Raw genomic sequence first — 26634 nt, forward strand, 5'->3', positions numbered from 1 at the left:
GTTCTGATGTCACAGTTTTCGCCAGCGGGAGTTTTAGTCCCTAAAAGATAGAAGCAGGTACCTCTGGAGTTTTTCACCACTAGTACTGCTATGGAGCCTTATTTATTAGTGAGTCCCAGTTGTGTTTGTTCCGGGTACAGTCATCATGAGCACATCACAACATGAGCCACATTTCTGCCATGGTTACAGCTGTTCCACTGACCGACAGTTGGCGGGTACGGAGGCTAGGAAGCGTAGCAACGTGCCAGCAGCAGTAGGGGATGAGAAGACTGCAAGCTAGCAAACATGGATGTAAACAGTGCAAGGTTTTAAATATTCTAAAAATGGCACTGCCGATGTTTTATAAAACAGACAATGCATTCATGTCTGTAAGGCACTGAATGTAAACAGAACTCACATCAGGGTGCTACTAGTTAAATAGAGGCCTAATAATCATGCATATGTCTAAAGTTGTCGTTGTGGATTTATTTAGAAAATGCATATTAGGGATAGTCTTTGAATATGTTATGTGTATTTCTTATTTACTTTCTTCACTCTATATTTTCTACATCTTAAGAAAGTTTCTTTCATATCCGAATAACCTGAAAAGGCCTGAACATGAAGGTAGTAGTAATAGTTAAAAAAAAAGCTCATTAGAGACACAAAGTAGCGGACGTATAAACATTCATTCTTGTTTTTTTAAATGATCTTTAATAAAACTGCTGATACAATGTGCTTTACAAAAGAAGCCAAGTGTAATACACTGAGAAAGATGAGAAAAATACCAACGATTATCGCTGCAGAGCAATTGATCGCACAGTACTCCTGGGCAAAAGGATCGGACAGCGAGAGAGCCCGTCCTCAGACGATTGGCTGGGTCTCTCTGATCAGCCAATCCAGTGCCTTCTTCCTGCCTTGCCTCTCCATCTCTGCTCCAATCACGTCCCGGCACTTTCTGTTGTACTCGTTCACCCAGTCGCGCTGCAGGACAGAAAAGAAGGGACCATGAAACGTTGAGGAGACTGTGGTTAAGTAGTGCACTGTAATAGAAATAGATGGGAATAATAACAAAAACTCAAGTGCATAGATCGTGATTTGAAATTGTTCCTATGTGTCACATTTTTTATTCAACTCTTATGGAGTGTTAAGTAGGCTACATTTGATTCTTTTGTTGTATTTTAAGTCTTTACCAATAACATGTTTTGAGACAATCCTTTAATGGTTGATTTTGATGATTTGAAATATTACACGTAATCCCACTGGATATTCCTTACCTCCTTCTGAGTGAGCAGCTCCGTGCTCATCATCTTCACTTGGATAGGAACCAGAGTGAGGGGCTCAAATGTCAGACTACCTCGGTTTCTGTAGTTGTACTGAACACACGGACAAAAAAACACAAACATACTGAGTTTCCTTATCATGAAAACTGATGCTATAATCAAACAGTAAAAAAAAAACACCTAAATGAGAATAATGTCTTTTCCCCACTGTGTTCTGGTTATTCCCCTGTTAGTATCTCTCTCTGCGTTTTGTTATGTCTGTGTGTGCTGGCGTGTCCGTATATCTACTCCATGTATCTACTTCGGCTGTCCAACCAGTCCGTTCCAGGTTGATGTCTCCACCTCAGTGGTAAACACACGTTAAAGCCAATCGATAACGCTTAGCGTTTGCATTTCCCGTGTCATAACCTGCTTTTCCTGTAACCCAAGATTACCATTTGCCTGCTACCAGTGCATGTGTATTGAGAATAAAACCCTTCCAAGCATCAAACTCTTTGGATTCCATGATTATATGAACATCAGGCCTTGCTCTCAGTTGAAGGACCTACTTTGGTCTTGGCCGGTACGACAAGAACCACATTTTCGATACGAATGCCAAAAGATCCATCTTCATAGTACCCAGGTTCTAAAAGAAAAGAAAGAATTGAGGTGAAAGTTTACAACACCATCAAATGCAGAAAAGGCAAAAATAATTGAGTTTAGTGTCATGGTGCTTTTAAGTCCTGCATAGGTTTCCAGCATGACAAACGGCTCAATTTGACAGTATGAATTAAAAGACATTATAGAGTCCCGCTACTGTGATATTCACTGGCTAAATCAAAAGCACTGCCTGCCATACCGTCACTGACGATCATGCCGGCCTCCAGGGGTTCATCGGCGAAGGTCTTGTAGCTGATGCCGCACGGCCCCTCGTGGACGTTGAGGAAGCAGCCCACGCCATGGCCCGTACCGTGAAGGTAGTCCAGCCCCGACTCCCACAGAGCTGCCCGGGCAAATGAGTCCAACAGGTGGCCTGGAGAGGTAACGCAGGATTAGAGCTGGAGATCACGCCTTTAAAGTAATACATTACAAAGTCATTCAAAACATTTGTCCAAATGTGAAACTGAATGGGTTTGTCCACGTGTTGGCACTGTCCAGGATGCTCCCCTGCCCCTCCGTCCAGTGCATGCTGGTAAATGAATGCACGAATAAGTAAACATTTCCTCCCCATGTGATGAATGATGTCAAACATTTACCCCGTTTACTAGTTACTGACCAAAAGCATGCATGCACTATTCCTGAGCCACCACATGTTTACTGTTGACTTGTTTTTTTTGTCTAACAATAAGAGATCTTTATTGAACAAAAGACAGAGAGAAAACACTGTATGAGTGAATGATTCATCTGTACGTCACTGGTTGTCAACGCTGAACATCCTGGTATGTTATGTGCAGTGTGAGGCGTCAGATTAAAGGACAACACCTTTCGTCCCGTTGGGGAAAACAGCAGCACTGACAGCTATGTGTCCCTTCAGAACATAGGTGAAGCATTCCTGGAGGAAAGAGAGGGAGCACACAACACAAACAATAAAATCAAATAAAATCAGGGTTGTGACAAATTCAGCTAATGTATAATGACAACGCTTTAGCTTTTACACGTTGAAAATATTAACAGCTCAAACAGCTTTTTGTCAATAAACTAAACTCCAACTTGAGTTAAGACTTATTGAGACAATGAAAATACAATAAATGAATGTACCTTTTCAAAAGCCGCTGGTGTCCCAAAGTGCATGGTGCGTGTGACGTCTGTGGTTCCATCACTGCCGAAGACACAATAAGCAGATGTTTGCGTGTAAAGCACAAAAGCACAAAAAGAGCTGCTCCTACGTCGCCCGTGTTCTTGGTGTTTAACAGGCATGGAGGTGATGATACAAGTCATGGCTGGTTAGGCTAAATGCAGTTGATGTATGTAATAATTATCTCGTTTACACATATTGAGCTCCAGAGTCGATCAGGTAAACTTCGTTCACGGAGAGGGTTCTGTTGGTTTCAGGCAGAGGTCTGAAGAAAAGAGACAAAAAAAAGGGCTTAGTCAGCTATTTTTTCATAAAAAGAAAACAGGAGGTACAGTTACACAAATCTAATACACCTGGGTCTGTTTCAGAAGCCCGCTGACCTGTAATGTATGATTGCTCCGTTCGGACCGACGCTGGAAATTGTGGGGAAACTGAGGCCAACGAAATCTTTCTGTTGACTGTAAAAGACAAAACAGCATGAGAGGGGACGTTCTCACACAATAATGCACACATCTTGATTACAGATGTCTAAATATCCAAATGCGTAATCTCTTTGGCACGCTGACAGAATAAAACACGTTACAATTGAGCAAAGCACGTTCATTTCAAGGCCTTCAGTAGACATTTCACTACACCGCCATGTCCAGTAGAGGGAGATATGCCTCCAGAAAAGCTATCGTGACTGTTTCAAACGGCGTCTCTCAATAACAATTTGCAAAACCTCAATGGGAAAACCTACCTGCGTAATTCTTCTGCCTTATCGGCAGCAGAGATCTCTGTGACAGCACCTTTTGGAATCTATAAAACAATGTCATGCAGAAAGCTTTTTCAAAAAACACTGGCATATTTGACAGTTCAAGTGCAAGCGAAGTTACGCAAGAACCTCCAGCTGAAGACAGGGTCCCCACAATCACATTGACATACCAATCGGGGACTTTCCAGTAAGCGTTCAAGATTTGTTTGTATTGGTCAAATTAACAGATACCGTGATTTGGGGAATCATCCAATGGTAATTATTCAAACAGTTGCTGTATCACATTATCACAAATATCCAAAAAGCAGGGGCTTCCTCGGTACACAAAGTGTTTAAAAAGAGGCCAAGAAAGTTGAGGCTCATTGGTGAATATAACATTACAAAATCCCAAAATGTTTCATTTAAGAAAAAACAACGACAAGCTTGAGTCATTGTCTTTAACGTTCAGTGGGAACCCTGTGGAGACCGACCGGAGGAATCTGTGATTTTTCTCCTATGGATTCAAAAGCGTATCATGAAAATACCTCCTTTTCCATCCAAGCAAAGAGTTCACAAAGGGCAACTGCATCCTTGATCTGTTGGGGTAAAATAGCAGAAGATGTAATCCATTTTCTGTGAGGTGAACTCGGAATGTTTATGAAGAAGTCAATGAATCCTTTTCTTAAATGATGCACACAACAGATTTTAAGGCGGTCCAGAGTTTCTTACATGGGCCACTTTCATGCCTTGAATCTCAGCTGCGTTCTTCACTGCCTTGGCGAGGCAGAGTGGAGTGTAGGGAATCGGAGACCTGTTGGACTGGAATACATTAAGAGGAAACGTTTAAGAAGTAGCCGGTGTTATCGGAAATATTTCAAGCAAAGTTATGTGCCACCTTTCAAAGCCAAGAGAATTTTGATGGTCACCAAAATGCCAGAATACGTCTGGTACAACGATTGCACATCAGGAGTGCTTTTGTTAAAACAAGGGGATTCGCTCTATTTTTAAGTTTGTACCCAATAATAACCCTGACACTAGGTTGTCCGAGAATTTGTGTGTTTCTGTCCTCCCATCAGAAAAACTGAAATTCATGTTGGAAGTGACGACGTATAGTATAAGCATAAGGAGACAGGCGACGCTTGGGAGCGCGGCCCCGTGTATGAACAAGGAAAACCAAAATGGAGACACAATCTAGCTGTCTTTATGGTGCTCTCTCACCTTGGGGATGACCTGTGTGAGAGCACAACTGGCCTTGTCACAGATCCACACTTTGTCCTTGGGGCTGTGTGCCTCACTGATGGCCTGGAGCTCCGTGTAGACCGACTCGTACGGGAACGTACGGATGCTCAGCTCAGGTTTGCTGGGGGAGTCCAGCTGCAGGTGTTCTCTCAGCGCGGGATCAGAAAGACGCTTTAGGTCCACAAAAAGCCTGCAGGGAGGAAGGGGAAGTTCAGTGTGTTAGACATACTGACCCCATAAGTTACCATAACCATTTATTCGCTGACGTTGCATTGTTGTATTCCATTACCTTATTGTGTTCATCCCCACAATGGCATATGCAAAGAAAACAGGGTTGTACTCGATGTCTGCACCGCGGAGGTTAAAAAGCCCTGAGAAAAGGAAACAACAGAACATTGCATTTTTATAACATTTGGTGAAATTAAAGAATGAAATTGTTTCATCCCATTAGGATGGTGACAGTGTCGGTAAACCGTACAGTTACCTTAAAATACAGTTAAAATACTGTATGGATCTCCCTGCAATTTGTTTTGGTGTTCAATATCAAAGTTACGATTGGACTTTCACTGCCCGAGCGAATCCCCTTCGATATAATGCCCATTGAAACCCTCTTGTCCGAATGCTACCTGATGACAATCAAAATCTGCATTACTCTAAATAACACAAACCCTCCAGGCTAGACAATCAGAAACAAGAGCTCATTAGGCGCGGTGAACGAGGTGCTCAGACAGGCATCTGGAGGGGCACCGGTGCATCCCTGGGTCCTTGGATCGTGATCGTGTATCAAAACGGACTTATGTAACAGAAGTGATGTCGGGTACTGCTGCTTACACAACAACAAAAAAACTGCTAAAACCTAATGAGACGACTCTGTACATCGACGAGAAAGCTCCCGAATAGGCCTTTCATTCTTCGTTCCTTTTGGGGCGGAAATGTTTGGACCCCACATTTATAAATCGACAAGCTCTGGGCTAACCAGGATATCTCCAAACATAAACCTGGGTTCAACAAAGCACACTCTGGAGCTGTTATCCCAACAAACACAGGGCTGAGATCTAGTGTATGATTACAGTAAAAATGTCAGACGAACATGTTTGCCGTCAACTGAGACGTCGTTGTGAGATTTTCACGAGTGATGGCTGTACTGTACTTAAGTACACTTCTGATGTTCCTGATAAATGTACTTTACTTAAATATCTCTCCACACCGAAGGTGTTTATGTCTGAAATGTTCAAAATGTTGCACATCGTTGATTTAAGTAAATCATCCCGACATCCGGTATCTCTTTGGCAGAAGTAATTACAGGGGAAAAAAAAGATCCGTACATGCAATCTCATCCAACGCCGTGGCAACGAACCAGGTGACTTTCCTCTTCGTCATCTTGGCTCGCAGTGCGGTGATCTTGTCCTGCCAGGAAATACCTGTAGGAAGTCAGTCAGAGACAGTGAATTAATTATTACCTCAAAAACCTGTGTAGCTAGTTACATACCTGTATATTTCTCTGTCTTGGAATCAAATGATAAGAAATGAAAAAGCCTCAAACACAATCCAAATTATGGGAAATACGTCTGCTCTCAATAAAAATCAATAATTCTTCAAGAATAAAATGTTGTCTACATTCTGTGAATGTATGTTCTCTGTATCTCTAGTTAGCGCCTGTAAAATAACCGTGTATGTCATAATAATGGTGGTAGATGTTGCTTGGCACTTACCGGTGTACTCTAAGCCCAAGGTGCGGAGCTGCGTGCTGGGTCTTTCTGGCCGGTCCATCCAGACCGCGTCGATCAGGTTATCCTGCACTGCCACCAGAGAGTGGCCTGCACTGGTCAGCGCCCTGGACATGTTCTTCCACTGATCTGAAACATCACACGGGAAGTGTTCAGATGTGTTGAGTGATAGAAAATTCCATTGTGCTAAGTACTTTTCTACTGTGACTTTCTTATGTGCTTCATTCAAAAGTTGGCAAAACTACAGAGTATGTCTGCCGTAACTTCCTTCAAAGGAAAGGGAACGAAAGGGAGGGTGGTGGAATGTTCAGATTAGATCAGTCGTAAATCTTTAGCGCAGGGTGTATGTCGATTATGTAGATTAGGAACAACATCAGATGTGTTCGTGAGAAACACACCTTCCCCCCCTTTTCCCATGTGGACTAAACCTTTAAAAGATGTACTCAGACTGCATTCTGCATATTATGGGAAGAGCACAGTGTTCCCACAGTTCTGGTTGTGTTAGTGTAGTTCTGTTATACCGCAACCTACCAGCCGCGATGATCCAAGGATCGACTCCCACCTTGGAGTTCTCTGGCAGGATGCTGATCAGCCAGTCCTCCTGAGAGGGCGTCTCCTTCAGCCCTGGATACGATTAGGAATCAACACACAGAGAGGTCAAATAAAAGGCCTGAGTCATGTCAGTAGTTCACATACAGCATCTTTGAAGATTTATTTTAAATAGGACAATCTTGCCTTGTTTTGTATTCTTAAATTAGGTCAAAACATTCATGCTTCATCATCAGAGCTTTGATAACAGTTTGATGGGTGCTTAGTGTCTTTGTTGTGTATGAAGAATGACATTCATTACAGAATCTGTAGTTCAAATCTGAATCTTAAAGTACTGAAAAATAACCAAAACTGGTTCAAATGAGAAACAAGAAAACTAAGCTAAGAGGACATTACATTACTAAAGATTATTTTCATTCATTTTCCTTCATGTACAGCAGAAACATCCATTAGGGCCACATTACCCATCTTCATAAGGGTCCAGTTGTTGTCCATCTGCTGACTGGCCTGGAGGAAATACCGCCCATCGGTCCACATCGCGGCGTGCTGCTCTGTGACGATGGCTGTACCTACACATCACAACACGCAAAGCGGATTTGACCTTTTCAGTCACAGATGCTTTGTTGGATCTGGTTTGTGCAACAGACGTAAGCAAGAAAACTGACTCTGGAATGGTGAAACATTACTATTACTAGTCTGTTACTGTCTGTTACACGCCTCATGTGTCAGTTGTGCTAGTGCAGTTCTGCGAAGCAAAATGGACAGATATGCCTCTGAAATTAAAGCAGCGAACAAACAGTCTGAGAATGAATGAGCTCTTCTGAGGTGCTGATATCTCACAGAGATTAATCCAAAGTAGGCCACCTGGCCTGAAAGTACACCTCCGCTAACATCAGAAAGAACTGATGTGTCATGTCGTACTGTACAAAAACAATTGAACATGAGACGATGCATCGGGATCTGGGTGGTTTAACCTGAATACATCACAGAATACAAGTGAATTAATCACATTGTCCTAGGTTTATCCACAATGGAAATTCGATCTTAGCTACCAGTCGGCCCAACTAGGATGTGTTACATTGCCATTCACGCACAAGCAAAACATACCTGCAGAGCCATTAAATCCACAGATAAACTCTCGTCTGCAGTCACACGGTGCAATGTATTCACTCTGAAAGTCATGGGGGCAGGGAGAGAAAGACAGAGAGAGAGAGAGAGAGAGAGATCAGCTTCATTAACAATCAGTGGGAAGTGGCCATCAACCAGTCAGACATTTGAAATGCCACCTTTGCCGCTCTTCTCACATCTTGACTTGTGCACCGAGAGGGGAAAAAGGGAGGGGAGCAGTGAGCAAAGGGCTACGATTAATTGCGAAGGTCAGACAAGACGATCAAAAGCGAGTCAGGACACACACACACAAAGTGAAATAGGCAGGAACAGCAGCTGCACGGCCGTGAGCGTATGCGTCTCGGTTTATATTTGGGTGTAATCAAGTATAAACGTAGTATACTGTACGGCATGTGGGTGATCTCACTCACCTGGTGTGCATCACCAGAAGGGACGATGTACGCCTGTATGGGCTCAGAGAAGAATTTACAATTCTTCATCGCCTGGCGAAGCTGCCTGAGCAGATCTCCTGTGATCTTTGGAGACATGGCAGTGTCTGAATGGAGAAGAAAACATGACACGTTAATACAATTTGTTACCACACCTTTTCAAAACAGAGCTGTAATGCCCTTACCATGTACGAACAGGTGAACGTCAAGATAAATGCTGCTGGGATTTACCAAGTGCAGACATCTACGTAGGCATGTATAATGTAAAGAGAATCGGCTCAATCTAAATAAAAAAACACATATTTCACACAACTACCCTTTGACCAACAAACATGGGGGACGCTCCCTCATCTATGGTTATTCAAACCCTCCCAAATGATCCAGAGATTACCTGACTTTTGTGAAGTCATGTTGATTTTCAGGTGACTGGAGCAGGACAATGTTACCTGAGTAGTATCGTGGAGCTCAAAGTCACAGTCCACACTTGGATCTTTAACCTGCTGTAACACGCTGATTGAGCAACTGTCACACAAGTTAAATATTAAAAGAATAGTCCAATTGGCTGGAAACTCGTGCAGTGGTGAATTCACTTTTATTATCCCACATTCACTGTAGGGCGATACAACTTCTGCCAGCTGACCAATCACGTTGCAGTATGCTTCATCGGTGAGCTCTCCTATTGGCTACTCACTCCGCATGCGATTATTGTTTACAAGTAGGCATTATGAATCGGTAGCCTTCTACATATAACCTGCTAACGTTAGCTACGCTAGCTAACTAGTTAAAGTCAAGTCGAGCAGCTGCTTATGGTATTCTGTCAGAGCCACGGGGTTTTTATTCACAAAGCATCACCGTTATCAACAGGCCATAACACACAACACCCAGCGTTAATATATTCACTGAGTCGCCGTTGATTTTAGCTTGGGTGTGCTGGTAGCACACCGGTAGGATATTAGTAATGTTTCCCTCTATTTGCTCGATTTTACGGCTCAAAGTAAACGCACCTCTCTCCGCGTTGAGAACGGACAATACGCTGCAGACAAACGCGCGTGGTAACCAACCCCCAATCCCTCCGTGCTCGCCCTGTGCCACACCGCCGCTAGTTTACGTCAAGTTTACCACCCCCACATGCAGCTAGTGAAATGCTGAATACACACCCGGTGTTTTCGTCTTGTAAACGTGACTCTTGGGTCAACAAACGAAGCGCTCCTTTATCAGCTTGGACCGTGTGTTAATTTACAAAACAGGAGGCTGCCATGTCGTTGTTGACGTTTTTGGTCACGTGACTGCAGTTTCTTCCAGTCGACGCAGAGGGATCCAGACTCGCCTCCTTTTCTGTGAATAATAATCCAGACACCGAACAAAACAACGCAATCTATAAATATCCACCGAATTATAATCCGTGTTCTGGCTCTACGTCAGGAGTCTAAAATTACACCATGGCGCAGGCAGCAGCTATCACCAGGAAGTAAAAGATGTCAGGCACTTGTTTCCTGAAGCGTGTATATCGGTCAATATATCTACTTCTAAAAGATATATCAAATATATTGATATAACAATAGTGATTCAAGTTATTTAACTCGTCAAAGTGTGCTTTACCAGGCAATATTATTGTTGCGGTTCTTGTTTTTATTCCCTTTTTCCTCTTGACACACATTTCATCATTTGTCTATTTTTCCCCAGCAGTATGGTTAACATGAAATGCACTGGGGGTAGAAAGACCTATGGTAGTTTTTTGGTTTTATTTAAAGTCTTAATTAATACAATTAATCGACTAATGCTGTATATATCCGTTATAAGCCATTGATAAATTAGTAATAAATCGCATTTGCCACCGTAAAGTCCTAGTTTTAAATGTTATTGGGTTGTTAATAAATGGATTTTGGTCTAGATGCTCTGCAGCAATTTTCCAGAAGGTCAGAGGTCAATGGCAGCAGTGTAACTGATGAACTAAAGAGCTGAAAGACCGAGGATGGACACTTCCCAGGAAGTACCGTAAAGCACCGTACTCTGTGCTCACTCACATGTGCTGAGATATGTTTAGGCAAAGAAAAAAATCACAGATTATTAGCACAAGACATACAAACATTATTATATTTTATTCACAATGTTCCAGACATTTACATACATTTTGACATGAATATATGGATGGTGCATAAATGAAGAAATAAAGTCTGGATATATAAAAATGTACAGCATAAATTTCACCCACCCGTTTAACAGTCTAAACTATTAAAAGATAAGCAACATCTGTTGCGGAACAATGACGTGTCGACACCAAGGCTACATTCAACAGTTAAAGATTAGCTTGTTACCTAAAATGATTACTAAATTGTACAAAGAAACCCGGTTAAATATTTGCTGAATCAGATGACCATCGCATCATTTGGTGCACTCATAAACATGTACACGGTTTTACAATATGAGGATCCATGATGATGCACGGTGTGGCCAAATCTCTTTCGCTATAATGAAAATGCGGTCGGCAGCAGGCAGGCAGCAGCAAACATCAAGCCCAGAAGACTAGTCCCTGGCATCAGCATCGGACCTGCGCTTCCTGAGGGCACCACGTCGGAAAGGTTATTCGTTATTATCATTATTACATAAGAATTAGAAAGAAAAACACCAAAGGACTTCCAAAAAGTTGTCCTCGCTTGAATGCGTCGACCATTTCACACTCCCAGAATGCCAACTAAAGTCTGCTTGTGATTGCAGCGTGGAGCGTACTTACTTGTACATGAGTCAGACTCTCTGAACCTGCCCATCTTCTCGCTGGTTTTGACAGACTGCAGTAGATCTGTGCTGACGTCTCCTTTAAGACACAATGTGGCAATGTTTAATTACACACAGACTGTGCAAGCCACAATGACTGAGTTGTTATACTTGATAATTACTGTATAACAGCAGTCCAAAGGTGATTATGGACTTGCTTTTCCATCATTAAGTCGGATGATGATACACCTGAAATGCTGCAGTGTATTTCAAGCAAATAACTTCTTTAACTTTCTATAGGTGTGACTGCTTTGCATGTCATTTTGCTTAAAAAATCACTGTTTATTGTTTTAGTTTTCTGTCCTCTTTAAGCACTGAAAACGTTATCATCATCGCACATTCTCAGCTGCATGCTGTCTTAAATCTCTCGGTGTGTGTGTGCATCTTCCTGCTGTCACACTCATTATCACGATACAGGAGGCCTTATTATTGCAATAGTAAACTCTGCAGCTTGTGGGAGACCTGTGAGGGCATAAATGCCCGTCCTGTGCTATGCTGTGTGAAACCTCTGAACGGATACTTCTCTGTTCCCCCCTGGGACAGAGGAAGGGACAGAAAGTAGTACACACAGACACTCAACTACAGGATCAGGTGACTGTGCAATTTTTCAGGTTTTCTAAAGATTCTTCAATGGCTGTAATTGTTCATTGTCCTGATGGACACAGCCTGGGCACACAGCTTTGCCCAGATAGGTCCTGGAAGCCTGAAGTAGCTGACATCTTTATAGGCCAACATGCTGTGCATATATACAGTCGGATGGATTTATATCTCATACACACAAAAAACGTTGCACTTTTGAATGCAGAACAGAACAATCCTAGCCACAATGTAAGCATCATGCTGCACTTTCTTTGCTAAATCAGCTTTTATGTCATTTTGTTCTGTTCCTCTCTCTCTCTCTCTCTCTCTCTCTCTCTCGCAGGTCTGTATCTGTCTTGACATAGCAGAGAGCTTTTACATTCAGTGACTCCTGAAGACTTACCTAACTTAACTTAACACGCTATTCGTAATGGAGGGTGGCGTCTGTTGAGAACTTGAATGGCCACATTTTGATCATTTTGACATGATGTTCAGAATACACAGAGGAAGAGGAATGAATATTGACTCACTCTCTCAGATCACTGTTACTGGTGTTTCTGGTGTTTACTATATTTAAACAGTAAACACACTGCTGTGTTTACATGGGAGCATGTTAGAGGGTTTCTGTCTCACCAGACACCATGAAGTCGACTTGCTGGCAATTTCCACCAGCTGCAGAGCTGGGAGAGTTGGGCAGGATGGTGACTCTCGCCGTCTCCAACTCCAGGACATCTGCAACCCTCTTACGAAAGTCATATCTGGGCAAAAAGAAATGAAACATCAACTCTGTTGGTCTTGTAATATGATAACCTGGAGATACTCGGAAATACATTGTAGTCGGTCTAATTGCTCTGATCTAATCAAACGATGATCAAACAGCAGCGTTCAACCAATCTTCAGGAATTGTAATGCTTCATCAGTTACACTTTATAATAAGGGTAAAGTTTATGTTTAATAGTTAATACATTATGGATCATCCATTAATCAATTCAGACTTGTGCATTTGATCGGCCTCTGTTCTATCTAATTAGTTAGTCAGATGATCGTAAATGTTTCACTTTCAATTGACAGTACACTCCTTATTTTGAATAGTTTCACTATCACACCTCACCGTCATGTTCTATTTCCTCAACCGTTCTGGTATTTTATGATGAATGATATACTGTGCACTTCAACTCTTAATTACTCTTAATTACTCCTAATTACTCTGAATTACTCTTAATGACTCCTGTAGAATTTGTTCTCAGTTGACCAAACCCTTTACCTGGAACTCAGGCTAAGTGTGCCAAGATATTTTTCAAATGAAATTCTGAAGAATGGATATTACACATGGCGAGTTTAATTGCACTCACCTGCTGAAGTTCGTCACCATCGGGAAGGTCTGCTGTGCTGAAGGGGACTCTGGCAGGATGTCTGCACATGTGATGACGCTGTCTCCGTTCTTCAACGTTAGAGCTCCATAGACCACTACAAACACATGAAACATTAACTTTAATGGCATTTAACCATTTAAGTGATTACTTCTGCCTACTCCTTTTCTAACATATTATGTTTTATTTTGTGGATTATTATTTGTCATGTTTGAAAGTACATTATTTCTCGTTGTATGGGTTATTCTTGTTTTGTTTTCTTATTATTTGTTATATGTTAAAAATAAATCTAAATCTAAATTGCAAGCAAACGAGCAACGTTTAATTGGGATCTTTAATTCTTACCACTGCTAGATAAACAATGTCAGTGTACCTGTGTGGTCTCCAGAGAGCTGCATGATGCTGTCGGTGAAGACCTGTCTCCCAGTCAGCTTGACTGTGCCGTGTCTTGCGGACACCTCTCCCACCACACAGCTCAGAGGGTTCAACAGTGAACAGCTGGAGCTCTGAAGGGGATATAGAAAGGAAGAGCGAGCACAGATTAAACACCATTATGCATCTTATCTGACATGTAATGGTCATGTTTTATTGTTAAAAAAAAAAACTAGCCCTCCTTCTCTGCACTGGTTGAAAGTGTTGTCCTATTGTATATAAGATAAGAGATAAGATAAGATAATCCTTTATTAGTCCCGCAGTCCAGCAATTCACAGGATCACAGCAGCAAAGTGAACAGTGCACACAAGATACAGAGTAAAAAAAAAAATATATATACATATCAATATGCATACTATGCCTGTAGTGGACCCCAGGTTAGGTGCAGTACATTCTTTATATGATCATACATGATCATATGATAATAATGAAGCATTTAGAGAGGTATAACTCTTATTGTATAACATGTACTGCTATAAACAAATACTACTGTAAGGGACATCTATCAAGCTATTTACTCAGACATCCTGCTGATGTTAGGACTAACATAATCCGAGTAAAAATATACAACAAATGAAATACTTTGAATACTTAAATATCAGCAAACAGCTCTGCAGTAGCAAGCACACTGATTTAGATTGATACTGCTGATTTATTTAGAGACAGGCCGGTCTCACCATCGATGTCATGTTGAAGGGATTGAACGTTTCGCCCACAACGGTGCACTGGCGGATATCGGCGCTCCGTCTGCTTGTGATGAACATGGATGCCACAGGTGTCTGCAGGGAGGGGGGTAAAATATGAGTGTACTTGCTGTATATTTATGTGATTTCAATGTCAATCTCTTGATCCTGTTGCATTGTAAGGTAAAGAAATTAACTCGATGGCCAACAATTAATATTGTTCGAGTGAAGATTACAAGCCTATTTATGGGTCTTACATCTTGTGTTGTCGATTGAATGGTCACCACCACTGTGACATCACCGCTACTCCCATCAGGAAACATCTGCTGGCGCTGTGAGAAAGAAACATCAACATGTCCAATATGAACAGGCAATTAGAGAAACTGAATTAAACATGCATAATCTCATAGTATAGTTCAACCAGAGCTGGGTGCTTGTTTTGCTGGAATATATGTAATGGATAATGCTCGATGAGGTGTCCATTATCAGGAATTAATGGGCGACTACATGCAGCTCGAAGGCCATTATCCTTTTACAATTCTCCCTTTCCAAAGAAAAAAAATGAAGATTATTCATTTCTATTTTCATGCACCAGAAGTGACACAAGAGGGCTAACTACAACCAAATGCTGAATACGATTTTCTAGGCAACCAAAATGTTACAATTAACTTTCATGAGATGAAAAACACACTGTGAAAGAGTTAAAGTTGTTAGACGAAAACGCAGACAACTCCCAGACCGGACAACGCCATGGTAGCGACCTGTCAATCACAAGGTAGCCACGCCCTAAAGCATACGCTGCTCTGTTGTCTATTTTACTCTAAATGGGACCATCATTTACTAAATGAATATCATGTTGTATGGATTGTATTGGATTAGACCATTCTTATACTCACTCTCAGTTAAATCTGACTGCAAATTTAGACAGCGAAGGTTAATGACAATGTTTAATCCCCAGACTATCCTTGATAATATAGCCTCTTAGGAGATACAGTGTCACAAGCTCGTATCCATAGATGTAGAGCAGAGCTCAGTATGGGGCCTCTGGAGGGTGGCTGACAGAGACAGCTGTTCCCTTGGGGAGCTTCGTAGTTCAGGGGGCCTGGAGGTTTAACTAGCCAGCAAACAAATGCTAAGCTAAGCTAATGATCCCACCCCTGCTTCCCATGGCTCCTTGTTGCAACCCACCACAGGCATAATGAATTCACTGTCTGTCCAGAGCAGCAGAAACTCTCTGTCATGTTTTTGTGGCAGTTTGGATCCTAATAGGTTAGAAAGAGAGAAATCCTTGTGTGTGTGTGTTCTGTGGCCATCAAAGAAAACCATTGGATTCAGATTCTTTCAATGTGCTGCTGTCATGTGGAAATCGCTTCTGCACAGCAAATTCCCCAGTGTCAAATATGCAGTGTCATAGTACATTGACTCTTTCAGAGTTATTACAACAATGGCAAGAGTAATTACTACCAATTTATCGGCCAGTGTTGGTGAAAATAATCAGAGTTAAACTTCTCAGTGTCAAATATACAGTGTCAATGTACATTGACTATTTCAGAGTTATTACAACAACAGCAAGAGTAAATCGCTCCCCAGTGTTGATGTCATTGTTCACTGCTGTAGTGTACTCTGGAAAGAACTCTGAACTCTGGAAAGCTCCTCCCACCTCCTTCTCCTTTCAAACGGATCATGAGCTTCGCCCCGCCATTTTGCACTTCTCGACAGACTGTGGTAAGTTTCTCTAAATCACTTAAGAAACCAAATTTTGGCATTTCAGCAAAAAAGAATAATTAGAATAACTTAATATTGTTGTTCAACATAGACTCCAGTTGTTTTTGTGTCTTGAAATACCGAATAGCAGAGGGCTAACCTCACCGAGTTGAAAGCTAACGTTAGCTCAAATGTGCTCGCACATTAAGTTAGCTAGGCTAACTAGCTAACATCAAACTCCACAATGTGGGCAAGAGAGGTCAATGTGAAGGATTGACAGTGTTGTATTGTTTTCAATGTCCATAGATGACAGTAAATAGCAAATACTGCGTGTGTGGGGAGTTGTGATATTATCCGTGACAAACCTTCCCTTTTGAGTGCATGGGCACTCCTACAAGGATTCACTTTAAAGCCAATTAGATTAAATTAATAGTTTATTTTCTGTCTATTGCTGTCTAATTACATTCAGTCGTTTTTAATGTGTTTGACAAAAGCTAGTTAGTGTTAAATTTAACTTCAGTGTTGTCTCAGAATGAATTGTGATGTGGGTCATAATGCCATTTCACTTTTTCTGTTTTTACAGATGCCATGTGATTAAAACAAAAATCATCGTTTCACAGTTGGAAAAATCTGCGTTGGCCAAGAAACCTGGTGGAGACGATATTGTCAAGGAACACAACCGGACGAAAGGTGACTGAAACTCTGAGGTAATTTAGATGTCTCTTCTTCATGCACATCTGTTCTTCTATGCTTGTGGGAAAAATATATATATATATTTATTTTAGGGCTGTACTCAACTCAGAACTTTGTCTGTCAAATTGGATTTGGCTGTTCAATACGAAGAATTGTTTGTTTGTACAATTTTTGCCAGCAAGACTTGAGTCATTCGTATTTTCCGAAGGATGATTTGTCTGCATTTACTGTGGTTAAAATAGTTATTGTTATTCAACTTATACACATCTTTCTATCATCTGCCAAGATACCAATAGATTCCAACCAAGACCTTTACAATAGAGCCATGAGGGCTGTCACTTTAAAATATTGTATCTGTAACTATATGTTTTAATACCAAATTTGAGTGCAGTTAGATTTACACACTGTTTTTCACACCATGAGCAGAGAAATTGAAATAAAAGGTAGAAATCTGTGAATCTCTCCTTTAAAAATGTAATTCGAACACCTGCTGGTAGATTGCAGATGATAGCGAAGTTTGTTCTATAGGGTGAAAATAGCTTGAATTGTTCTCTGTATATCCTCTAAATGCACTGTAAACACACATATTTCAATGTTTACAGACATTGTTAAGATTGTACTATTCTAAATATACCGTGTCTTTTAAGAACAATGTTTTTTTTCCATCTTTGAAACTGAAAGTGAGGTTTAATTAATTGTTGCACAATGTAGCACAAATGGGAGTTATACTGTTAATGAAAAATTGTATGCAAACTAAATGTTTTTATTTTTAATAAATTGTTATTAAGATATGATATAATGGTGTTTGTTGTTTTTTCTCCTGCAAACATTTTTTGTTTTATTGTTTGAAGTGTTAGCTGGACATGGTCAAGTAGAACATGTAAAACTCTTAAAGTGTTCTGTTGAAGAGTTAAAACAGAGTAAATTGAAAATAAGGTGTTGGGTAAGAATTACGCTAAGGGAGTAAATACAAGAGGAAATATGTTTTAACACTGGCAGGAGTCAGTTCAAAATCAACACTGTATTTGGAGTAATTTCTTAATCAACACTTAGTGTCAAGTAGGTTTAACACTCATGAAGAGTAACTTATTTAGAGTTAATTTTGATTAACACTCAAAAAGACCTAGTGTCAAATTGCAATAACACTAAGAGTGTTATTTACATCATAGTGTCAAATTTGAGTAACACTTCTCAGTGTAGTGTAGTGTAAAATATTAACTCTAACCAGTGTTAAATTGACTCTAAAAATGTAACACTATGTCCAGTGTTACTTTAACACTCTGTAGATAGGGACCATATGTTCACTGAATCAGTGTTAAAATTTACTCTTTAAGTGTTGCATTGACACTGTCGATTTTACTGTGTGGTGATGGGCTGGGCTTGGTCATTTTCATTTGAACGGATTCGTCTGTTTTCTAAAGAATACTTTCTGACTTTCTGAATTGAAGAAAAACCTTCAAAATTCATATTAAAATGTCAATGTCAAAACATCAAGTTACAGACAAAGGCTAACTGTGCTACCCTAATTATGGAGTGTGGTGTTTTACATGACTATGAGCCATTTGCAATGCAAAGGAGAATGTATCTCTGCCTCTAAATAGGCAATGCTTCCTGTTCCGTGGCAACCTTGTTTATTCTCGCGTCTATTAAATACGTTTGGACATTGTGCACTGTGGCTTAGTTTGGCAACCTAGACTTTAATCATAGAGTTAGGATTTCTATAATTGTGGGCGTGAGCCACCCACAGATAAATGCAATCTTGGTGGTGTGGGAGATGAGAACAACCACTGTCTTTCTTAAAGGGGAACTTCATCATCATTATACATCACAGTCTGTTTATGGGTCTTGGTCAGTAGCGTGAGAAAGTTGTATAAAGGTGTCAATTGAGTCAGCGCGATTGGGGCTGAAGACTACAAGTTTGTAAATGTCTGCTTAAACCAGCGGCTCTAGGCTATATTAGCCGCTACTAGCTTAACACCTGAATCTCTAGTGCAGGGGTATTCAATTACGTTTCCAAAAGGTTCAGATTGAGAAAATCTCATCGTGCAAAGGTCCGGAACATTGCAATAATATCTAACTTGCGCTATTTATATATTCAAGAAGCCTAGTAGTAGTAACGTCTCTGTGTAGTCAACAACTGTCAAATCAAATAAAGAAAGTACACATCAATTATATTTTAACAATTATTATTCTCAGTTTTCAAATTTAACTGGATGGATTATAAATAATACATAGAAATACATAAATAAATGTTCTCTCATTTCAAGTAAAATAAGGGTTGGATTAAAGAATAAGCTTTAGAAAAATGTGGATCTTAAAATAAAGTAATTCATTTTAGAAAAACAAAAATTCAGTTCATTCAGGTGTGAAGTGAAGTCAATCAAAAAAGCCACAATATTATATTTTTCTCATTTGAGAAATGAATGTGCATGGACTTTATCTGTGGTTATTAAACCACTTGTTTCAGCTCTATTCCTCTCTGTTAACATCATTGTTGAACAGTGAATTCATGTGATCATATTGGGCTCTTAGGTTTATTTTCTGTGACTTTGTTTCAGATGTGAGTGGGTACTGTTTTTATACTGCCCGTTGGAAGAACGTGATGTGATTTACAACGCATTGGTCGGCGTGTTTCCGGTACCGCTGATCTAGTGCCGTAAATGCAGGAAAAGTTGCGGCGGTTAAAATAGAAGCGCTCCGTCAAAATTTGATAATTCTCAATCATCTATCGGTTTTAGGTCCAATTAGTGACCCCTGCTCTAGTGGAAAAGACTGTGGCTCTTACCAGTTCCACCGTCCCATTCACTGTATCATTGAAAACAGCCTTAGCAACAGTCCATTGTCCGTCTGTAGCCCTGTCAGCTGAGATGCTAGCACAGCGCATTCTGTCCAGAAAACACACAGACACGAACAGGAAGACACAAAAACACACGATTAGCAAAACATTTCCAAATCCTGAAGGGTTCACCTTTAGATTGTTCTCCTCCGCAATGAATGAGGAGGTTTATCTGTGTGTTATAACACAAAACATGAGGAGGATATGTCTGGCTAAGTTTGTCACTGTGCCAGAGGGCCACTCAGGGTGGTGAAGCTTAGTTGTCTGCTCCTGCTGCAAAGGCATCAGTGACCATTCAAACTTTAAAGCAGCTAGAGTTGATGACATTTTTTTCTATGCTGTATCTGTATCATAATGTGCATGAAGTTCTGAGAAAAAGAGTCAGTGGTTGTTACAGTGCCCACTGCTTCTTCTTCACATACAGGAACCTGTGGTCACCCTGAATGTGAAATATTTCTTCATATTTCCCTCACTCATACTCTGTTGGTTTCGTTCTGTCTAATAAGCACAAACACATAAATGCACACAGGTTCTCACCTTGAATTGTTTGTTGAGTAGTGAACCACCAGAGACCTTCCCACTATGCTGTAGGGTCCTGTCAATGGCGTGTCAGGGTCCATGTATACAACCTCAGACTGGTTGAGGCCATTCAGAGTCCCAAACTTCCCGCCCAAGTCCCCAATCTCATACTGGTCCACTGTGCCTGCTCCAGGTGCGGGGCTGTTTGATGTGTTCAAGGGGTTATAGTGGCCCAGGATGTTTGCGTTGGAGCAGGGATTTGCGCTGCCAGGTTTGACAGGCAGTATGTGAACATGGTAACCCCCAGCTAAGGAGTTCAGGTTAATCAAGGATACGTTTATAGTTGTGGGGCCTTGTGGGACAGCCTGGGAGAACCGGACCTGCCCGCCAGGAATCTGGTTACCAAACCAGCTACCTAAGCTAGCTTTGGGGACCCGCACCATTGTGACGTTGGCACAAGCAATCCTTGGCCCTCCCATTTCTGCTTCATGGATGACCACAGAACGGCCGATTATGGATGACCCGGACAACCAGGAAGTGACATCAGTGAAGAAGTTTTTTGCTTGCACTCCGCCCACTGTGGTGCCAAGGTTGAGGGTGCTGTGTTTTCTGGAGAGGTCTCCCACCTCGCAGGATAAGGGACTGGATGGGCTACAGTGGAGGGCATAGCTGCTGTCTCCTGTGTTAATGTTAAAGGGGTTCCAGTGTCCTCCTGTAGTGACGCAGCGCCTTTCATCGTCATCCCTCTCTGAGCTGATGGGGTAGGTGTGAACATGCCAGTTGTGGTTTCTTGTAGGTGTCATTGAGGGATTTCCATATGACAAGTCCGTGAAGATGGATACGTCAGACAGAGGGTTGTCTGTTAGCTGGGTGAACCAGATCTCACCGACCACAGGGCTCTGAAATGTGGCTCTGGCTACAATCACTTCACCAGGATAGCTGATGCTCGCACAAACATACCTAGCACCATCTGTTTGGTGAATCACAACTGAGCGACCTACAATGCTGTTTGGTCCAAACAGAGGGAGGTTGAAGTCCGTGAACATCATGTCCGTCTCGTTTGTACCTGCGAGGGACATGTGCTTGTTACTGAGGTCACCGATCTCATACATGTCGTGGGTTGAACCTGGCCCATCTGGGTATCTTGGGCTGTTCATGTTGACACTGAATGGATTCCAGTGGCCGCCCACATTGTCATTTGAACACCGGCTTGATGACGGCGACCGGACTGAGGGGAGAGGGAAATTGTGGACATGGTAAGGACCCACTCTGCTCTGTAAGTTAGTCAGGTTCACCCTCAACTCTGTCACATCAAACGGGGAAGCCTGACGGAAGTTGAAGTATCCTTTGATCTCTCTCATATTCAAGACAGCGTTCACCTGTTTCTCCTGCACAATATAAATCTGAGCACACTTGTAACTTGACCCCATGCGGAGGAGAAGAAAGCGATTCTTGATGTTGAAGCTGGTCAGATCCAGACGGGATTTCTCAGGCTGTGAAGGGGTTCCGACTTTTACGACGCCCATATTGGTCAAAGTGGAGGAATTCAAGCTCCCAAGAAGGACATCACAGCTTGCAGCAGTGCTTGCGGATCCAAAGATAGTGACATTGGTTTGTGAGGCATTGACCTGACCGATTGTAACTAGGTCTGCAAGCAGCCTGGGATCGGTATTTCCGTTGTTAAGGCGCATGTAAACATTACCCGCGATGGGGCCGGTGAACCTGGCCTGATAGGTTTTGAGCGTTTGACCTCGACTTACAACCGTGCACACTTTAGTGCCGCTACACGTCTGCAAAGTCAGCGAGTAGTCATCGAAGTTTGAGCTGTCCTCGAGGAAGCTTGACACGTTGACGGTGGGGTTTGAGGAGGGATCAGCCGTGAAGGTGAAGACGCTGGAGCCGATATTTGCTTCAGAACAGGGCTGAGCAAAATGGCCATACATGACGGGGAACTGGCTAAGGGAGAAGTTAAGTGAACCACAGGTTCCAGCACCAGACACGTTGACAGTGGCCATCTGGGAGGTAGAGTTTAAGTGCACCTGCCCTGTGACTCCTTCCATGTTCAGAGGTGCCAGAAACTGAATGCAGGAATGGGAATCTGAAAAGGACGACAAGGAGGAAGTGATGGTATCAGTTGTCCCTTATTAATACACCCTCCTCAACAAATTAATGGTCAATCACCAATGTTTAAATAATGGTCCAATAATATCTGTGCACTACAATACAATACAATATGGTAGACAACTAAAGCATTTAAGTTAAGGCAAGGGAAAGATTTTAAAACGCCCTTCAGATGTGTGTCGAGATACAACAAGATACTCTGCTTGAAGTAGTACTTTGAGTCCGATGTGGTCAAAAATTCTTAAAATAAATTGTTATATTTCTCTCTCGTTACCATAAATCCAGAATCTATAAATATGCAACTTCATTTCAAACGTTTAACTGATGGAACAAGATGTCTCATATGGCTGCAAAACCACGTTCGTACAGGTGTTCGATTAAAACTTCCTTCAAGTCTGAAACACAAATCATTCAATGGATGTTTGAGTGTTGCTCAACGCAAGTAACAAGCAAACGTTTTGACAGGAGCGGGACCAATGCTTTGAAAACACACATTCATCGAAACGAAACAGTATGCATCCATCATCACAACCTCCACGCCCTAACTTTTCGCCACACAACATACTTTGTCCTGCAGAATAATCCAGTATCAAAAAAAAATACGATAGAGTATAAAAAGGTGGAGCCCTGTTTTAAGTTGTAAAAAGTTGAATGACATTTCTAAAGTATGAAGAGACTCAAATATAGTTGAAAAAGGTTTTGTATTCTAACTAGTAAGCTATCAAAATAGGTTGAAATTGCAATCAATTCCCTGTATGAGGAAGTTAGAGCCCTTTAGAATGGTGTCAAGAAGAGGAAGCCGGATGATTATAATCATAAAGATGTTTAAAAAAGTGTGTATTACTGAAGCGGGGACCATTTTTAAACAGGTTTCCACCTGTATTAAAACAGTATATTGCTCGTTAACACTAGTAGTCTACTATTAGATATGTATTTGTGTAATATCATTAAATTATAGTTGGATTTTGGCACTGTGTACAAGAGGTGACACAGTAGCCACCATTTAGTGAAAATACGGTTTAAATTAAGATTGGTGCACCTTTTAGTTTCTATTCTTTAAAGGGTATTTATAGCGGCTGTGCATATCATTCTGCCTGTATGACATTTGCACTGAGCGTTTAAAGAGGAATTGTTACTTTCACTGGGTGACTACAGACTTGCTCTGAAATCATTGTCATTAGCTCTATTTTGATTCTATTAGACTAGATTAACAGGACAATACAATGCTTGTTTGCAGTACTTCAAAGCATTGACCTAGTGCTATAGTGATATGCTATGACGCCTAAAGCAGAAGTCAGAAGGTTGTAAAACCACATTCTTATAACCATTATTAACTATTATATCACAACTGGTTTCATAAATTGTGAAATTTGCTAATAATCTTCGCCTCTGTAATACCATCCTGTGAAAGCAAAAACAGATGCTAAGGATTGCTTGCACACTATTTAATACCAGGGACTTCAAATGATGAATAGAAATAGAAATAGAAATGCAAATGGTGTGGAAGGACATTGTTTAGTTTTTTTTCCCAAATTCAAGTACTTAGCAACATCACATGATTCTAATTTAACCTTTAAGATTGTTTCAAGCCTTTCCCCATCGTAGTGGGATTTACAGAGAGGGCTGCAACCTGCAAAATATTTCATCAATACAATTAAGCTGCTGGTTGGAATATTGCACAACTGGTTTCAAAACAAGTTAGACATTATAGAGAAAGCTTAATCTGTGGCCTATAAATAACAGAGTCAAAACGTGCAGTGGCACATGGTTTAAAATCCATGACATAAACATTAGACTGCCTCGTGCATAAATCATTCATGAGGTCAATGTGGCACTTTATACAAAGGTTAAAGTCTACTAAATACTCACCAAGTAGAGAAAGCAGCAGGACAGCTGTCAGCGAACGCATGATTGCAGATGTGTGAAAGACACACAGCAAAGAGAAAATCTCTATTTAGAATTGGAGGAAAAACTTCACTGAAGTCATGCAAATCCTCTAAAGGGTGTATTTAAGAAAGAAAAAAAGAAAAAAAGAATAATTACAACGTCAAAAAGCTCAAAGACAGCAAGATGATAGAGAGTCCATCTAAGTGTGTTCTCCAAGAACGTGTCAGGTTTAGCTCAAGTGTGCAGCGACCGTTGTGCTTCTGTTTTTCAGCTGCGGTCTTGTCCTCCTGTGATTGGGTGACAGGGTGACAGTGGCTCGTGTATGGAGGCAGGGGAGGGAGGAATGAATACTTGGCAGCATTGATGGGTGGAGGTGGCCCGTCCCTGGCGTGGTCATGCCAGGAAAGCGCTTGCTGAATTCGCTGTTCAAGATGTTTAGGGATTCCGATAAAAGTGAACTGATGCTCTATGTTTGTGAGTAGGTGTGGTGGCGTGGGCGTGGTTGGGCTCACCTGCAGAGGGGACTGAGTGTGGGGAGGGAGTGGTTCAGGGAACGGGGCCGGGGAGAGGACTAATCAGCCTCAGCTGGGGACAATTAGTAATGGTATCTGTCCCCTTTTAAACGAGCAGTAGGTACGGAGGCGAGAGACTGACACACAGGCGGGCCGAGCGACGCTGAGAGCGAGAAGTCTGACAAGGAGGATCGCTCAGAGCTGGGCGCTGGAACCCACGCTGGCAGAGCGCCCGGCCGAGACCAGCGTGAGCGGTGAAATAAATAAAAGAGATTACGATCCGCTTCCTGACTGTGTGGCGTCATTGTGCCTTAAGAACCCCATGGTAACAGGGACATGGTACAGTAGGCATTATGGTTTGTAAGATAAACTGACGCTTTGGACTGTACGCTATGTTATGATTGAACATGAAAAGGAACACAATGATGACAATGAACAGCAGCGATCGAAATATTAAATGAATAATAATAAATACATTAAAAAAAAATGTTTTAAAGGAAAATGGGTGGTAATAAAGACAAATAAGGTGCCCAGAATGAACCAGTCAGCCTTACAGTTTCATGCTTTTTCAGTTGATCCGTTCTTCTCTTTCCCCTTGTATCACCCTCTTCCTCTTTCTACTCACATATATGCCTCAGCTGTCCTTGTGACAGGGTTGAGGAAAAAATTAAAAGAGAGGAGAGAAAATAGTAACTTGTTCTAAGAATAGCAGCCCGGTGGCCCATCATTGTGGGCTATTTGGGGTCGGCCATGCAGCTATGCACACATATTGGAGGACCTGTGAAGTGGGTCAGGTCCTTCACTTGTTTGTTTAGATCACTGATTGCGGCAGGAGCTGAGATTGTGAGGTGATCATGTACACACAGGTTTACAATTCGCACATGCATGCACGCACACACACACACACACACACACACACACACACACACACACACACACACACACACACACACACACACACACACACACACGCAGACAATAGGCAGAGACAGCAAAAGACTGCGGCAAATAGAAACAGAGCAGAAACCTTTTTTATGATCGTAGACGTTTTTTTTAATTGAGGGGATTCATCCTGTGTAATGCTGAGCAGAGGCATGTTAGCATCTCAATATTTATAGAATACCAACTATACGTTTTATGAAGGGACTTTAAGAGTAGCCTATAGATTGAAGAACGTCTTCTGGTTCTCATTTACTGGAAACCAATTATTGTACTTGAGTGCACTTTGAAGGAACCTGTTAACCTGGTTAAAGGACATGACGGGTTGAAGATTGAGGTCACAGTTATCGCTAAGATGATCAGTAAAATCACAGTAATGATGAAATGATTGTATTATGAAAACATGCAGGAGACTTGTTTTTATGACTTGTTTTCATGAGGGTATACCCTCATGAAAATCTCAGGTAAATGCTATAGCATTTGTGAAAAGCTAAGGATACACAAGATCAAACGCAGATTTGTCGCATTTTGCCGGTAAGACAAGCTGGCAGCGTTTTGTCAGCACAAAGAAGTGTTTTTGTTGGAGGTTGCTAAGCAATCTGTCATTCTATCATCTGCCAGCTGCCAACAGGGTATGATAGAAATGTAAAAAATATTGTCTAGCTGAAGGAAAACAAAACAAAAGAAAATATTTTGTTGACATGACCTAAGACAAAATGAGTCACACATATACTTGCAATGCAAGTATAT

At 41.4% G+C, this 26634-nt stretch overlaps 2 protein-coding genes across 4 annotated transcripts; both read right to left on the minus strand.

Annotated features, from left to right (window-relative positions):
- Positions 1-680: 680 nt before the first annotated feature.
- On the minus strand, positions 681-10140 carry xpnpep1 (X-prolyl aminopeptidase (aminopeptidase P) 1, soluble). 3 transcript variants are annotated; one of them, XM_079160270.1, is made up of 20 exons: positions 9995-10140; positions 8820-8944; positions 8389-8452; positions 7746-7850; positions 7264-7356; positions 6718-6861; positions 6331-6426; positions 5295-5376; positions 4985-5195; positions 4496-4585; positions 4312-4362; positions 3773-3831; positions 3414-3491; positions 3227-3298; positions 2997-3057; positions 2721-2790; positions 2098-2271; positions 1808-1884; positions 1254-1352; positions 681-960 (listed from the first exon to the last, which is right to left on the minus strand). In XM_079160270.1, the coding sequence occupies exons 2-20, from the start codon at positions 8934-8936 to the stop codon at positions 841-843; spliced, it is 1863 nt and encodes a 620-aa protein (XP_079016396.1). In that variant the 5' UTR covers positions 8937-8944; positions 9995-10140; the 3' UTR covers positions 681-840. The 3 variants fall into 3 exon arrangements, with proteins under 3 accessions (XP_079016396.1, XP_079016397.1, XP_079016395.1); XM_079160271.1 differs by lacking the exon at positions 9995-10140 and adding an exon at positions 9842-9858; XM_079160269.1 differs by lacking the exon at positions 9995-10140 and adding an exon at positions 9229-9308.
- A 791-nt stretch (positions 10141-10931) lies between these two features.
- Positions 10932-24680, minus strand: cusr (Copper-only SOD repeat protein). Its single transcript, XM_079160307.1, has 10 exons — positions 24416-24680; positions 20444-22523; positions 19856-19955; positions 14931-15005; positions 14668-14769; positions 13932-14064; positions 13541-13655; positions 12822-12946; positions 11569-11649; positions 10932-11394 (listed from the first exon to the last, which is right to left on the minus strand). The coding sequence occupies exons 1-10, from the start codon at positions 24453-24455 to the stop codon at positions 11303-11305; spliced, it is 2943 nt and encodes a 980-aa protein (XP_079016433.1). The 5' UTR covers positions 24456-24680; the 3' UTR covers positions 10932-11302.
- Between the last annotated feature and the right edge of the window lie 1954 nt (positions 24681-26634).

Source organism: Pholis gunnellus (genome assembly GCF_910591455.1).
Source record: "Pholis gunnellus genome assembly, chromosome: 5".
Lineage (NCBI taxonomy): Eukaryota > Metazoa > Chordata > Actinopteri > Perciformes > Pholidae > Pholis > Pholis gunnellus.

Excerpts from the sequence above, each read along its gene's own strand:
- cusr (XM_079160307.1), bottom strand. The coding sequence starts at position 24,455 with ATGCGTTCGCTGACAGCTGTCCTGCTGCTTTCTCTACTTG. Across the intron at positions 13,656-13,931 it reads GCTCTCTGGAGACCACACAG|TGGTCTATGGAGCTCTAACG; the intron begins GTACACTGACAT and ends ATGTGTTTGTAG. Across the intron at positions 11,395-11,568 it reads AGAGTCTGACTCATGTACAA|GAAGCGCAGGTCCGATGCTG; the intron begins GTAAGTACGCTC and ends TGGTGCCCTCAG.
- xpnpep1 (XM_079160269.1), bottom strand. Across the intron at positions 6,862-7,263 it reads TCCTTGGATCATCGCGGCTG|ATCAGTGGAAGAACATGTCC; the intron begins GTAGGTTGCGGT and ends GTGATGTTTCAG. Across the intron at positions 2,791-2,996 it reads CACCAGCGGCTTTTGAAAAG|GAATGCTTCACCTATGTTCT; the intron begins GTACATTCATTT and ends TCTTTCCTCCAG.